Source organism: Tiliqua scincoides, chromosome 4 (assembly GCF_035046505.1).
Source record: "Tiliqua scincoides isolate rTilSci1 chromosome 4, rTilSci1.hap2, whole genome shotgun sequence".
Classification (NCBI taxonomy): Eukaryota; Metazoa; Chordata; class Lepidosauria; order Squamata; family Scincidae; genus Tiliqua; species Tiliqua scincoides.
In genome coordinates this window covers 218,508,549-218,524,537 of record NC_089824.1, presented here as the reverse complement: position 1 = coordinate 218,524,537, position 15,989 = coordinate 218,508,549, and the positions used below count along the sequence as shown (strand labels likewise).

The window sequence follows — 15,989 nt, the reverse complement described above, 5'->3', positions numbered from 1 at the left end:
CATTCTGGCCTCCAGTTTCCTCCCACGCAAGCTGACAAGCAGCTCCTTCATCTCTCACAGGGAGGGCAGCCAAGACGCTTCTTTGCTCACACCAAAGAGCAGGTGGAATAACTCTGCTCAGCTTGTTAGCTGCTTCAAGGTCTTGCCATTCACGGTGCCAGTGGCCTCAAACTGAGGACCTTCAGATGTTATCTTCAGGCAAATGGAGGCTCTACCCTCTAGACCAGACCTCCTGCCCTTTAACATAGAAAACACTTTTAGTTGGCAAAAACTTCTTACTAGAATTGAACCCATTCAGCAGACAAAACTTTCCAGTCAAATTCTCACTTGAATTTGGTGCAAAAAGAATTTTACAGTGATATATTTCAAAAGTGACATTTCTGTGTGTTAAAAACAAAAACCTCAAGCTTGAATTCTTAGCCAAATTAATAAATGTGTGCAGCTGTGAAATTTGTTGCCTATTCAGTGTCAATTTTGCCAATCCTCTGATTTCACGGTCTAGGGTGATGACAGTGATGTATCTTTCTCGGTTATTCCCAGTTTACCCCTATTTAAAGGGTGAAACAGAGGCAGGGAGAAGGGTTTCGGTTGCAAACCACTAGGCACTGCACCCAATCTGCACTGTCTTCCTTACTCTTCCTCCTCCTCCTCTGTATATCACCACCTTCTTCCCTTTCTTTTGTTTGAGTAGAAACAGCAGGGCGGAGCTGGGTTGTTACAGTTCTCTTATAAAAAGGAAGTAATGAGAAGGATTTATTACAAGTCTCTTGCAGGCAGTGGCACTTACCTGAACTGGCACTCCTCAGACAACTCAACAGAGTCAGGAAGACTCTCTGGAGGTATGTCAGCCAGGGCTTCGATGAGCATGGAATTTTGAAAAGGGGTTTGTGGCTGGAAAGATTGCAAAGCAGTGGTGTGTGGGTGTATTTTAACTGCAGAGAGAGATAGACTGAAGATTCTCCATCTGCTGGGACTTCAACTGCTTGGTTTGACATCATGAATTTCAAATTGGATCCACCATGGGGAACCAGGAGCAACCTCTACACCAGTCTGTGGGACTTCAAAGCTATGACAGAAACAGAATTAAGCTTCCAGGCAGGAGATGTCTTCCAAGTGATCGAGAAGAAAGGGGACTGGTGGTGGGCCAAGAAGATGGATGTCTCTGGAAAGAATCTGGAGGAAGGTTATGTTCCATACAACTATATGGCCAAGCAAGAGACAATGGAAGCACAGCCGTAAGTACATGCATGTGAGAATGTTTAGCCAACTCTACAGAGATAAGGATGGAGCCCTTTGGACTTTGGACTTAACCCCTCTTTTTCCAGTTTCAGTGCCAAGAAAAGTGTGATTGACTTGATATGCAAATCAAGTGCCTTTGCATTTCCAGTCACTGGGCATAATCTATGCTTCTTTGACTGATCATTGGGAAAGGCAAAGAGAGGCATGGAGCGACATTGAAGTTGCACTTCCTGAACATGGAAATTTTATTCCACCACTTTCCACTCCTGGTTCTGAACACTCACCCAGTATTATCTAGAGAGGTTTTAACGCTTTTCTTTAAAAAGGGTTAGAAATTTGCTTTTTGCTTTTTAAAGAAAAGAAATTGTTTCCAGAATTCTGTGAGTTTTCTCTGCTTTTGCAGAACTACAGACTGTATATATACAATACTGCAAGAGGTTTTAATGCAGTAATTAGCATTTTAGAGCATGCTTACATAGAGTGAAGAAGAGCAAAAGGTTTCCAGTGCAACCACACTTTCCAAGGAAAGCTACCCATGCGCCTGCCCCTTCAACACTAACGCCAGCACCCCCATATCACCATAGGAAATCTATACTGCATAGTTTCCGTGCCCCAGAAGCAGAGCAAATAGTTGCAGATGACTCAAGCAAGCAAGCCGATATGCATGGTGGAGGTACCAAGATAGAAACACTGTTTATGCTCCCCAAATAAATAAGGTCAGTAGCCAACCTGTTTTGCAATGAGCAGTTCTTTTTGTGGTCTGGTACGATGGAGAATCATGTACTCTACGTGTTTAATGTTCAATTCGTCAACTGTCTTGCCAGTTTTTCTATGGACAATTGCAGCTATTCTTTGACCAGTGGTTCCCAATTTTTTTGAGCCATTGACCTCAGCCCATTAGGGCTACAACCTTATATAAGGCAGGTTTTTCATGAGGATTCTCCTGGCTGGTTTCTGTGGTTCCCTCCTGTGTGGGAACCACTGCCTTTAACTGAAGCTGGATGTGCAGAGATTAGTAGGTTGTAATGTTTATTACAACATTAATAACATTCTGTGCTGTGAAAAAGATATCCTGTTGATTTCTGCAGACCAAGCTTTTGTTGAAAGCAAAAGGGCAGGGCAAAAGTTCTTTGGTCAGCTGACAACCCTATCATGCATGTGTCCAGTTAAAAGATCACAAGCAGCCGGGGTGCAGGAGAATGGCAATCATTCGGGGTAGGTGGGACTGAACTAGATGGACATCAGCCAACCCAGTTTAGGGCAGCTCTTCATCTTGCTTCTCAACCCCCATTATTGCAGTAATACAGTTGAAAATTTTATAGGATGACCAGATGTCAAGAAGGGCAGGACTCTTGTGCTCGTAAGAGTTGTGTAGAAAAGGACATTTCAGCAGGTGCAGTTTGGCAGGTGGGAAAAGAAAAACAACATTTGCCTTGGTGCACCAACAAGCTGGTGTGAGATCTAGAAGTCAGATATCTGGTGTGGTGGTGGGGGGGGGGGTTTGTCTTATTTGTAATGCACATGCATCAATGCTAAAGCACTATGCAGTGTGCAATCTACCACTTCACACACATTTTGGCAAATGTTTTTTTCTTTTTCCTGCCTGCCAGACTGCACCTGCTGAAATGTCCTTTTCACCACCTACTTACAAAACTTTCTTTCCAGTTAAGCGTACCTGGTTCCCACATGTTATCTTTATGGCAACCTCACCATACAACATTTTTTAAAAAAATGCATCCTTAACCCCCCTGCCCTCGCAAGGCAAAATAGGGACTGATTCATCAGGAACAGATACCAGAAAATTAGTAAAATGGGGACCATCAGAGTATGTGCTTCTGCATGCGCTTCTGAGCACTGGAAGGTGACAAGGAAGAACTTGACCACCTTGGCACTTGAAAATGTAAGGAGGACACTGAATACATTTGGGGAGGGAAGGAGGGCACATCTTTTAACAGAAAAGGCCCAAGCAAGAAGGATGCATTCTCTTTCCTATGAAAACTCAAAATTTGTCAATAGCTATTAGCTGTTAATGAGGATCGGTGATTGCTAATTGGAACCTCCATGTTAAATGCAGTATAGCTCTGATCTGAGGCAAACTACAGTGGGTGGACATCATCTACTACAGTTGCCAGAGATGCTCTGCTTACTGGTTGTTGGAAGAAGAATGCTAGACAAATTTACTTCTGGTCTGATCTACCAGGACAGTTGCATTCCTCATGTCCCTTTTTCTTCCCAAAGATGGTTTTTTGGACAGATTTCCCGTTCTGAAACGGTGCATCGGCTGCTGTCGGAAGAGAATAAAAGAGGGGCTTTCCTTATCCGAATAAGTGAGAAGAAGGGGGCAGAATATGTGCTTTCAGGTAAGAGTGTTTCACCCCCTCCCTCTTCATGAGATGCAAACCTAGACAGAACTGTGACTTTCACAATTGTACAGAAGGGAGAATTTCAGCACATGCAGCTTTTCAAGCGCTTTCTTAACAAGGTGAACTTGCCAACATTCCCCGGGCACAGGAGCCTGGCCCTTCTTTGCATCTGGGCACTGCCTCCTGGTTCCCTACTCAGCTAGATCATTTTCAGGACGAGAGAGACAGAAGAAGACTTTCCCAAGACCTTTCCCATATTTGTGCAGCATGACAGAGGGTAGCGTTCCAAGCAGTTTGCAGAATAGCTTGTTGCCCAGTTTTTATGCTGATACTTATGGAAGGAGGAAGATATCAACACCTTTTAATTAGCTGGGGCTTTTTTTCTTCCTCATAATCACTCCCTCATTTCACCTTTCTCTTCCTTGATTTCACAGTCCGAGATGACTCACAGGTTCGACACTACAAGATCTTGCGCAATGCCCAGGGGAATTTCTACATGAACACTACCCGGCCCTTCCCAGATCTGCTCTCTCTCTTGGAATACTACAAAGGGAAGGGGCTCACCCATGGCCTGATGCTCTCAAGCCCTTGCTACAAGGTAAACACTGAGTTGGGAAAGGGCCTGGGCTAGTTTGCAACCCCAGAGGTCACACAGACAGTCACATTTGACTTAATAAGTAGAAATGTTAGTGCTGCTCTGCGAGATCTGATAGATGAACACTTAGTAAAAGGAAAATAAGGAATTGTTGACCCTAAAGCTGTCAGCAGTCTAGCAAACTAGGATTTAACTCGTCCAGCCAGTGTTTCAGCTGCCTACCCAGTTGCCAGAACAGGAAGTTATAAAGCTGGGGGGAAAGCCCATGGCCAGCATTTTTGGTTGTTGCCATTTCTCTAATTTGAGATCTTATTTCAGTAAGATATGCTTTTTAAAAAACAAAGGAAGCTCCTTTCTAAGGGAACACTCTGCACAATCTTAAAGGGACCATGCCCTTCCATTAGTTGTGTTTCCTGTAAGAAGAGAGAAGTACTCTGTGCATGCCCAGGGGCACTCAGCCTGTTTCACAGTTTTTGAAAACAAAAGGTGGCAACCTGAGCTCTGCTATATTAAATAAAGCAGGGGTTCCTGATAGGGAGCAGTTCATATTGAACAAGCTGCATTGTAGGTCTAACTCCACAATAAAAAATAGCATCAGAAAAATGCATTTCTCTGAGACTCAGAAAACTTTCTATTCATTTTAAGCATCTGGACTGGTACTTCTTCACACAATGCCCTACTGGTTAAGAACATAAGTACTATTAGAGCTGCCCTATAAGTCTGTCTTGTAAGACCAGACTAAAGCCTGTCTGGTTCAGCATTCTGTATCCAAGAGTGACAAACCAGATGTCTTCAAAATCTCACAAGCAGGTTGCACATGGGTGCATCTACACCAGGTGTGTCAGTCATAAGGCCCTGCTGCCTGGATGCAGCCCATGGAAGCTCTTTATCTGGTCCACGTGATACTTGGGTTTTCCAATGCTGCCCTTTCACCAGCCCTGCTTCTGCCAGGGCATCACTTCACAGAGCACCTGAGCCGTGAAGTGATGCCTTGGTAGAAGTGGTGCCTGAAAGGGCAGCAAGCATGATAATTGCTGCCCTCTCCCATATCTTGCAAATATTATCAAGATTTGCATATCTTCTGTCATTTGCAGCTAATGAGTTCATACATGAGAAGGACATGCTGCTATTTGGCCCACTGCATAAAACAAGTTTGACCCCCCTGATTGACACCATAATCTTAAATATTAATTCCTTTTCCCTAGGGAACCCTGGGAACAATGGGTCTGTGAGGTGGACCCATGATCTCTAACAGAGAATTCCCAGAGTGTTCCTGAAACTTCAATTTCCGGAAGTCTTTGAACATAAGAAGGTTTCCTTTGGAGGAAACCATGACAATTAAACTGGTTTAGAACCAATATAAAGTTTTGGTTTAGAACTAGGTTGCTTAATTTGTAGTATAGTCATGTCCTAATTGGTCTGTTGACCCAAGCGCTGGGTAATTAAGTAACCCAAGAGCAGATGGTGAAAGAAGGACATTGTTGTTCTTTTTTTTAAGAGGAACATGAGATGAAATGTGTTGAAAGCCACAGAAGCTGCAAAAGTCCCTGGCAGAAACCTCTAACCAAAATTGTGGTTTCTTTTTGACACCAGCAAGAACCCAAAGCAATGCCTCACTGGGATGATTGGGAAAGGCCAAAGGAAGAGTTCAGCCTGATCAGGAAACTGGGGGCTGGATACTTTGGAGAAGTTTATGAAGGCTACTGGAAGAACAAAGTCAAAGTGGCGATCAAAGTGTTGCCCAGAGGTGAGACTTTTGCCTAGCAAGGAGAAGCTGAGGACAGCAATTAACATATGCCATCTTCTAAATGAAAGTTTCAAAAGGTGATGTACAGTATAAGCAAACAAAACAATGAAGAACTACCACATTTTAAAGACAAAGACCACAAACATGGATGAAACCTCTGACCTCTCTTTTCTTACCTCTCAAGTATCCCTTGGATGTTCCATTGGGATGTCCCAGATGAGAGGGGAGCCTTAGCAAATTTTCTGTGGCATTGCTGCAAAAGTTTATTATTAGGAGAGAAAAGGTGACCTCCATTCCCGGGCTTCCCCTACTGTCAGTGCATTTTTGGGTGCAGAGGGAGGGCTGCCAGCTAAGCCCCTCAGTGGGCTCGGTTCCGCCCTGCCCAAAAGGTGGGTTTCTGTGTGGACTTTTAGAACCTTTTAAAGCTGGGGAATTGCTAAGTGAAACGCATTTTTATTTCTACACATATCTGCCTAAGCGTGCTCAGAAAGAGAAAACTCTAGAAAAACAGAGTGGGAGGCCACCTCCCACATGTAGTCCAACTTACCAGGGTCGTGGCACCCTTTTTCATGGTGGCCTCTTCTTCCTGGTTCTACCTGGCACTGCCATCTTGGATCATGGAAGATCTTGGGAAAGCCTGGAAGAAGAGGCTACTGGGGACATCCCACAGCGCCTCTGAGAGTTCACTGTGGTGCCCTTGTGTGTTGCAGTGCACAATTTGGGAACCGCTGGTGTCATCTCAGTCTGGTGACAGTTGAAGGGGTGCTCACCATGACTGAAGCTGCAGAATTTAGTCTGGGTTCTCAGTCTGGTTTCAGCATCATCAGCTCCAGGACAAACTGAACACGTGACCCAGAATCTTTTGCACAATCACAGATGGAGCTGGAAGGAGTGTTGGAGGGCAATGCCCTCCCCCCATGGTGTCATTTTGTTCTTCTTCAAAATCCTTGCTCAACAGAGACATCACCTCCGTTTGATAAACCAGATGTAACTGTTGCTGGGAACTTGGTGTGCTTTGGTTTGTAGCCAACAATCCTGAGCAGGCTCAGATGTTATGCAGAAGTTTTCTGAAGCCAAGAAACTGCTCACCTTCTTTTTCTTGCACGTGGTTTCTCCAGCTGACCTGACATACCAAGACATGTTCAAGAATGAAATTGAGGCTATGAAGAAGCTGAGACACAAACACATCCTCTCACTTTATGCTATCTCTTCCCTTGGGGATCCCATTTACATCATTACGGAGATCATGAGCAAAGGAAGCCTGCTGGAATTCCTCCGGGGTGAGGCTCTTTCCCTTTTGTTGATAATATTAATTCAGTGGGAACAGTCCTACCCTGCCTTCCCCAGCATGTTCATCAGCATTTATGCATTGTCTTGTCTGCCTACGTCTGAGTCAGCTGTTGCTGCAGTTATCTCTGTGAGAGAGAATTGAGTCATGTTTTCAGAAGAGGCTGTACTCCTGAGAAGAATGTCTCTGTGTGCTGCTTTTCAGATTCCACAGGAAAACAGCTGCAAATTGCAGAGCTAGTTGACATGGCCTCCCAAGTGGCTGATGGGATGTGCTACCTGGAGTCGCAGAATTTCATCCATCGAGATCTGGCAGCCAGGAATATCCTGGTTGGGGAGAACAACATCTGCAAAGTGGGAGATTTTGGCATGGCCAAACTTATCAAGGTATTTCAGTCCCAGCTGGGAAGAAAAAAGGTCAGAATTGAAATGGGGGGGGGAGAGTAGTTAATCTGTGGAACTCCTTGTCACAGGATGTGGTGATGGCATCAGGCCTAGATGCCTCTAAAAGGAGATTGGACAAATTCCTAGAGGAAAAAATCCATCACGGGTTACAAGCCACGATGTGTCTGTGCAACCTCCTGATTTAAGAAATGGGTTATGTCAAAATGCCAGATGCAAGGGAGGGCACCAGGATATAGGTGTCTTGTGTGCCGCCTGAGGCATTTGGTGGGCCACTGTGAGATACAGGAAGCTGGACTAGATGGGCCTATGGCCCGATCCAGTGGGGCTGTTCTTATGTTCTTATGGGTTTGCAGAAAATACAAAGGGTAGAGTCCCAGGCCTCTGACAATATCAACAATTCAGGGATAAGTGGGCAGGTTAAGCTCTGGGTTGTATTGAAGAAGCTGCCAGAACTCTGCAGCAAAGTCCTCCAAAATTCAGCACCAAGCTCTGCAGAATATTAGTTTGCATAATTTATTCTGCGGGTTCAATCTGTCTCATAATACATTCGTAGTTTGCTAGACATGGGAAGGGACAAAGAGCTGAAGCCCCCAACCACATGACATTAAATGTTAAATGTGATACTGTTGTGTAGTTACAGGCTTAGGTTTACCTGCATATACGTAGACGTACAGACCCGAGGCAGTGGAGAGCATTAAATCCTTCAGTGAATACTGAACCCTTAAAATACCATTGTAGCAAATGACATTTTGACAAAAGCAGTGGGAAGTTAAGAGTTAAACTTACTTTATTCTTCTCTGCTGTGGTTCTTGTTCAAATCATGGCTACATTTAGCTCCTACACTTGAATAAAGCTAAACCAATCACTGCACACCAATGCCTTTTGGTCCTGAGATTTCAGAAAGATTTTGCACCACGCTGGCTCTGACTGCATTCTCCCCACACCAAATTTTGAATTTAACACTGGGGGGGGGGGGGGAGAAAGTCACAGTTCCTGACACTGTCTCTCACAACCATCATGGGAAAGCGTGGATGCCTTACAATGTGTACGTCTGCCAATTTCGACACCAGCCCAAAAGCATCTCCCAGATTTTTGTTCCATACATCTGTGTGAAATGTATAGTTCCACTTTTATTTAGAAGCAAATCCCATTGAGATGTATGTGAGGTGGAAGAGATGATGATGATGATGATGTTTAGCATCTGTATGGTCCCTTAAATCCTTTAACAGGTTTTGGCTACAATCCTAACCACACTTTCCTGAGAGTAAGCCCCATTGAACAAAATAGGACTTACATCTGAGAAGACCTGATTAGGATTGTGCCCTGTGTTACACATGTAGCATGCAGTTCCTCCAGTCATTATTAATAAGTGGAACACTGCACATGGAACCAAAGAGACCTGGGCGCAAATCCCTGCCCCGCCATGAAGCTCCCTTCGTGACCTTGGAGCAGCTACTTTCCTTCAAACCTACCTTGCAAGGCTGTTGTAAGGATTTAATAGGGTTGGGGTTAGAGCCATCAGCCATGTCTTGAGCTCCATGGAGGAAGGGTCGGTAAAAAAATCAGAAACGCACTCTTACTTAACCTAGCCTACCTCACAAGGAAATGTGAGAAGGGGGAAGGAAATCATGCATGAAGGGTGGAGTTTAAAAAAAAAGAAGTAGTTGTCCTCGCCATCATCACCCTAATTTTTTTTTAAACAGGATGACATTTATCTCTCTTACTCCCACAATATACCTTACAAATGGACAGCACCTGAGGCACTTTCCCATGGACGCTATTCCATCAAATCAGACATCTGGTCCTTTGGAATCCTCCTGTATGAAATAATGACTCTTGGCCAGATCCCATATCCAGGTATTCCGCCAACAAGACAGACTTTGTGGTTTGTGTTACAGAGTGAGGGCCTAATCCTATCCAACTTTCCAGCACTGGCGCAGCTGCAATGCAGCTCCAAGGCAAAGGAACAAATGTTCCCTTTCCTTGAGGAGGCCTCTGTGACTGCCTCCCCACCACAGGATGCTGTGCATGCCCCATTGGCGTAGTTGCACTGGCACTGGAAAATTGGATAGGACTGGGCTCTCAGTGAGAGGAGAACAGCCTTTGGCTTGTCCTTTCTTGGGAACAGGATATAATGTGCTACAGGCATGTTGAAGGGGCCTCACTTTATAAAACAGTATTAAGTTTTTTTTAATACTTTGAAAATTAATTGTTGAAGTTTGAAATTTGTTCATTTTTTAAAAAACTAGGGGAAAATTTAACTTTTTAAGTTAGAACTCAAGCAAGGAACTTGATAAAAGTGCAACATTCAGTTTCAATGCTAGTTGAAACAAGGATCTTGATGTGTTAAATTTCACAGAGATGCTTCTCTGTGCCAGATCTTTGCACTTCAGCAGGCCTGGCCTGGCAGCTGAGGAAGTGAACCAAATGTTGATTCCCCCAGTCTAGTGATGTGCAGTCCCCTGCTCCCCACCTTTGTTCCTTGGACTGGAAAAGGAGGAGGGAGGTGTTTGCTCTAGCTAGCCCACCAGTCACTTTTCCACCATACTTTGTCTTCTACCCCGTCTCCTGCTGCCTTTTCCAGTCCAAAGAATGAGGAGTTGAGGCGCACTGGAGGTGAATGGGTGGACAGAAATGAGTGACTGGCACCCATCTGCTGCAGGAGATGATTGTCTCAGTTGGGGTCCTGGATGAGCCAGCCCTGTATGTTAGTATGGAGGGCACTGGCAGAGTTCATGCTATGTATACAAAAGAGCTCTATTCAGTCCCTGACACCTCCCAGTTTAAAGAATCTCTGATAGCACTGCTGGGGAGAAATGAATGCCTGAGACCTTGGAGTACTGCCGCTAATCAAAGTAATTAGTACCAAGCAAGACAGACCAAGGTCAATAAATGGTTTATTAGGCTGGGTCTTTAAGCATAAGTTTAAGGAAGGTGCCCCAATTTAGTGGTAGAGCATTAGCTGTGCACACAGAAGGTCCCAGGCAGGGCCTAGGAGAGGGGGGTAAAGGGGGTAATTTGTACCTGGGCCCAGGGTCAAAAAGGGGGCCCAGGAGCCAAAGGAGGGGGCCCAGAAATGTCCTGGGATCTTACATTTTCCTATCTATTCAGACTTGTTGCCTGCATGGGATGCTGGGGACACTACCACCAGCATGCAGCTGCAGCTACTGGCAAGCCATGTATGCTTAGGAATGTGGTTGGTTTTCCCCATTACTGTATCTATCTGCTGATGCCACATGGGTGGGTAGACCAGGGCTCAGAAGACTTTTCCAGCTGTCTCCACTCTCCCCCCACCCTGTTTTGCCCCTCCCTGCCCCCATCCTGCTTGCCTATCACCACCCTCCCCCACTCTGTTTCACCCCTCCCCCTTTGCAAAGGGGGCCCAAAAGAAACTTTGTACCCCCTGATAAAATTCCTCTGAGAGGCCCTGGTCCCAGGCTCAGTGCCAAGACTTCAGGTTGGAGTGCTGACAAAGACCTTGGTCTTGATTATCTCCTGCCAGGAGATAATCCTGCCCTAGATAGACCAAGGGTCTGATTTGGTTTAAGGCAGAGGTACATTTGCTTGCACTCATCTTTTTTGTTTTCTCTTCCACTTAGATTCAAAGTTCCAGTTAGGGAAGGGGTCAGTGGTGTAGCTAGAGGCTGGTGGTGTGGTAAGTACTGCAGGCGCAGTGATATGCCATGTATTCAGCCCCTCCTACTTGCCATCTCCCACTGCTCCAATGGCATGAGGGAGGGGCCACAAACACAGCACATCACAGCACCTGCAGTACTTACAACGCCGCCACCCCCGTAGCTATGCCACCGGCAGTGATCAATTTCTTTATGATGCCCTGCAAAGCACTATGTAATTCACTGTGCGCTAATGGCAACAATCATATATTTAGATAGTTGTGTTAGTCACAGGTGATAAGGTTTAAAATATGAAACCAGTAACATCTGGTCAGACTGACTGATTTTAACTGCAGATGCTTTTTGTGTTTCTTCCTTATTAATATTATAGTCTTCCTCTCCTTTGCAGGTATGAGCAACAGTGAAGTTGTCAAGCAAGTCCAAACTGGTTTCAGGATGCATTGTCCACCCAAGTGCCCACCCACCCTGTATAATATCATGTGTAAATGCTGGAAGCTGAATCCGGATGAAAGGCCAGATTTCAAGCACCTCAGTGGGCTGCTTCAAAGTTTCACCAATTATGAGAATCCTGAGTGAAAGGAACCCATTTTTCCACTTTTGCCCCTCCCTTGAAGGCTCACAAGTTTGATATGAAGAGGAGACCTCCAGCATCCTGACATACACATACTCTTAAGGGAGAGGTGACTGAGCAGGCCTTAAGCTACGGGGATAAACAAGGTCTTAATAGGGGAAATGGGGCATTTATGAAGTGTTGTCCAGTTTGAATTGTGCATCAGAACAGAAGGTGAGGGCTTGCAAATTGGATGTTCATTGGATGTCAAAACTATCATGCACCAGGCAGAAGAATCCATGGGCACTATTACTCTGTGTTCCTGAGTTGGAAAGAATCTGGAAGGCACAAGGAACAGCTGATCTCTTAAAGTTGAAGGCTGCATTCACAGGAAGAACCTAAATGGATTTATGTGTTTCCAGAAGGTCTGTTGATGCCATTCCGAGATGTGATAGTATTCAGAATTTGTTCTTATCATTTTACTGTTATAGAGAGCAGCGTTGGGAACTCAACTCTTTTAGGACTTTCTTATTTAGGAATAATTAGGACTTGTTGTGAAAATGCCTGACTTTTTCGCTGACTTGTGAGTCGCGCGTGTGGAAGACTCGAAAAAACACTTGAGTCAAGAGCCTCTGACTTGGCACTCATCCCCATGTGTGCAGACTTGAGTCTGCCTGTATCTGGGTGTGCTTGCTTACTGTTTTTGCAGCATGAAAAGCCTTGTGGGGCCACCATTCAGACCAGGTGAGCAGCAGGGAAGTTCCAGCTAGGAAGCAGGGGAGGGTTAATGCATCCGAGCAGGAAGGGAGAGGCAGAAACAAGCTCTATTTTCCTTCGATGATCATTGGATGAAGGATGGGCATTCTGGTGTTTTCTTTGGCTGAGGGAGGGCAGAAGGAGGAGCCAAGAGTGTTCTTGCCTTACAGTTGGCTGCAGAAGCCGGGGGGGGGGGCAGTTCATAGTGATCACGCTTTTCAGTGTATGACTGCTGTGAGGCGTTCCATTGTTACTTGGGTGGAGGAAGCCTCATAGAATGACCAGGTGCAGTGGGACTACTTATGAGTACAGCTGCAAAGGATTGGGTCATCCTGGAAGGCCTTGCAGCTGCTGCTCGTGACCCCACTCTCTTGCAGTCCCTCCCACCCCTCCTGCACTGTTTACAAATGGGCGGGGACATCAGGAAAGTGTTTAAAGTGAACTCTGACACACACGCACCCTGGCAGCAGCCCTGTTTTCCTCTGCAAAGCCATTGCGGGCTTTTTACCGGGGGGGGGGTGACTTGACTTGAGTCCTATTGAGTCACAAAGGGGTGACTAGGCGACTTGGAAAGTGCCCTCATTATGACTCGTTTTTGAGTTGAGTTGCAGGGAGTGGAGACTCTAGGCTCGACTTGTGCCATGCTGGGTTATCCCATCCCTTATAGAAAGCCTTTGGCCCCAGGAGGAAAGGCCCCTCCAGTGCTTGGGAGGGAGCAAAACTGGCAATGGTTGACTGATGTACCGCTCGGTGGATGGATCTGATCAGAGAAACAGCAATAGTATGAATCTGCCAGATCTTTCAAATCAAACAGTGACATTTCAAGGGATAAGTGTTATCCTGTTAAAAATGAATCCAAGCCATCTTACATACCGCATTCACCATGTTTATGACAAAAATTGTGTTCTTTACATCCCTTGTGAATGTGGCCAAAGAAAATACTCTGATATTAGTTTATTGTTGCACAAGCTTATTTAAGCAACCCCAAACTTCTTGTTACCTCTTGTGTTGAAAGATGGATGCTAACTGTAAAGATTATTTGGGGAAGGAAAAAAAACACAGATTTCTTATTTAATCACAGGTGCTGTAAAGTCAATAAAGAGTTTTTAAAGTAACCTGATCTATTTCCTGTGGCATAAGCTATGGACCAGAGTCATTTTCATCAGAGGCATACAGTGATCCTCCTGTACACACATTGCACACACATGGATGTTACGCATATATACAATGCACAGGGGTGAGATGAGCAGTAATGGTAAACACTGAGCTCCAAAGGCCATGACAAGTGTGGAATAGTAGCAGTAGGTTTGTGACACTACTACTATATGCAGCCCAAATGCATGCAAGCTGAGAACAGGGCCAGGCCAGTTCTAAGAACCTTGCACCTAGTTCCACTTGCCCAACAGACCCCTGGGCATGTGTTTCTTGAACAGGCAGTAACCCTTGCACCTTCCTGGCGCATAAGCAATCTACGTCTGAAACAGGAACTTTCAAAAGCAGATTGTGAAATGACTGTTGGAAAAGCATCAAAAGTCTTGTCAGACACCTCTTTGGATCCTTGCTATATCTCCCTTACTTAAAGCCCCTCACCAGATATTTTAATGTGAACTACTTTTCCCTCCATGCCCGCTTATTACCCTGCTGCACTCATAACCACAGCCGCTAAAGAACAGTAGAATTCCAAATGCTTCCTATGTGTATTTATCGCTAAAACAGATGCTCTAACTCACCTTAGCATTTGAGGTGAATATGAAACCAGACGGTAACGATGTCAGATGGTTAAATACATTCTTGCCAGGGATGGGCAGTGGGTTGGGAAGCAGGGAAGACAGAGCCTCCCCACTGGAGCCCTTCGAAAAGCGCTGCTGCACAGCAGCGGTGCTTTTCAAAGGGCTCCAGTGAGGAGGCTCTGCCTCCCCCCCCTCCACTGCACAACCCTGATATTTGCTAAATCAATTTGCAACAGTGGGCAGTCAGCTGCCAGCCCCTCCTGTGGGGTCCGCCACAGCACGCATGGGTTGTGTGTACTTGCACACCTCCCACAGTGGCAGCGCTTTTCGAAGGGCTCCCCCGCCTCCCCACCCACTGCCCATCCCTGATATTTGCTAGATCAATTTGCAACAGTGGGCAGTCAGCTGCCAGCTCCTCCTGCTGTCGCATAATGTGGGGACTTGCAAGTTGGATGTTGATTGCATACCAAAACCACCACCACCCAGGAGAAGAATCCATGCACAATTCACTGAGTGTTGCAAGATTGGAATCAGGAAAGCACAAGGAAACTCTTGCCCTGACGCTTGCAAGTTGCACAGACCTCACGGGGGACTCTGGCGGGAGCGGGGCTGACCTGGGAATGAGCCCGGGAGCGGATTTGCATACGTTGCGACCATGATGCATTGCGCGCAGGCCGGTGCGCTCTCCGCCGCTTTTAACGGAGCAGCCTGAACGGCAGGGCTCGGGAACCGGGGCGGGGATGTCAGTGTCACTGTTTGCCTTCTGCCGACCACGGCGCACAAGGGTGATGAGCAGCCGGGTGGGTGACCCTAACCTGAGTGGCAGTCAGGTGTGCTGTGCCTGGCCTCCCAGAAAGAACAAAGCATACTCTGGTTTCTCTTCAGATCGCATAAATCTTTCGCCTTTTACTAAAGATTTCCGTGGAGAGGAACATTTATGAGTTTATGACTAATTTTTTGAGGCTCTGCTTCGGTGGAGCTACTTACTGGTTGTGAAAAAAAAGATTTTAAGTTTCTATCTGATAGGACAAAGTTCCAAACAACACAGTCCTGGAACGTGCTGGAATCCCTAGCATGTATTCACTGCTGAAACAGAGACGCCTGCGTAGGCTCGGTCATGTCGTGAGAATGGATGATGGCCGGATTCCAAAGGATCTCCTCTATGGAGAACTCGTGCAAGGAAAGCGCCCTACAGGTAGACCACAGCTGCGATACAAGGACATCTGCAAGAGGGATCTGAAGGCCTTAGGAATGGATCTCAACAAGTGGGAAACCCTGGCCTCTGAGCGGCCCGCTTGGAGGCAGGCTGTGCAGCATGGCCTTTCCCAGTTTGAAGAGACACTTTGCCAACAGTCTGAGGCTAAGAGGCAAAGAAGGAAGGCCCATAAGCCAGGGAGACAGACCAGGGACAGACTGCACTTGCTCCTGGTGTGGAAGGGATTGTCACTCCCGGATTGGCCTTTTCAGCCACACTAGACGCTGTGCCAGAACCACCTTTCAGAGCGCGATACCATAGTCTTTCGAGACTGAAGGTTGCCAATACCAATACCAAGTTTCTATGTACGGTGGTAGTTGTGAGTAGTGACTATTAAGGTTTTCTTAGAGTAGTAGTATTTGCGCAATGGGCGGTACTCGAGGTGTTGTCTTGTGATACAGGTGAGACTCCTTCCACTTTTCCTCCA

General features: G+C 46.0%; 1 protein-coding gene and 1 non-coding gene across 3 annotated transcripts; both read left to right on the top strand.

Moving 5' to 3' along the window:
- The first annotated feature begins 967 nt into the window (after positions 1 to 967).
- On the top strand, positions 968 to 12,770 carry PTK6 (protein tyrosine kinase 6). Of its 2 annotated transcripts, none has more exons than XM_066623958.1 (8): positions 968 to 1,235; positions 3,478 to 3,599; positions 4,037 to 4,200; positions 5,791 to 5,944; positions 7,063 to 7,224; positions 7,437 to 7,618; positions 9,340 to 9,493; positions 11,660 to 12,770. In XM_066623958.1, exons 1-8 carry the CDS (start codon positions 997 to 999, stop codon positions 11,845 to 11,847), a joined length of 1,365 nt encoding a protein of 454 aa, XP_066480055.1. In that variant the 5' UTR covers positions 968 to 996; the 3' UTR covers positions 11,848 to 12,770. The 2 variants fall into 2 exon arrangements, with proteins under 2 accessions (XP_066480055.1, XP_066480056.1); XM_066623959.1 differs by having other exon boundaries at positions 9,389 to 9,493; positions 11,660 to 11,743.
- A 2,402-nt stretch (positions 12,771 to 15,172) lies between these two features.
- LOC136650629 (U5 spliceosomal RNA) lies at positions 15,173 to 15,288 on the top strand. Its single transcript, XR_010794452.1, has one exon. It is a non-coding gene; the product is annotated as a U5 spliceosomal RNA (small nuclear RNA).
- Positions 15,289 to 15,989: the final 701 nt, after the last annotated feature.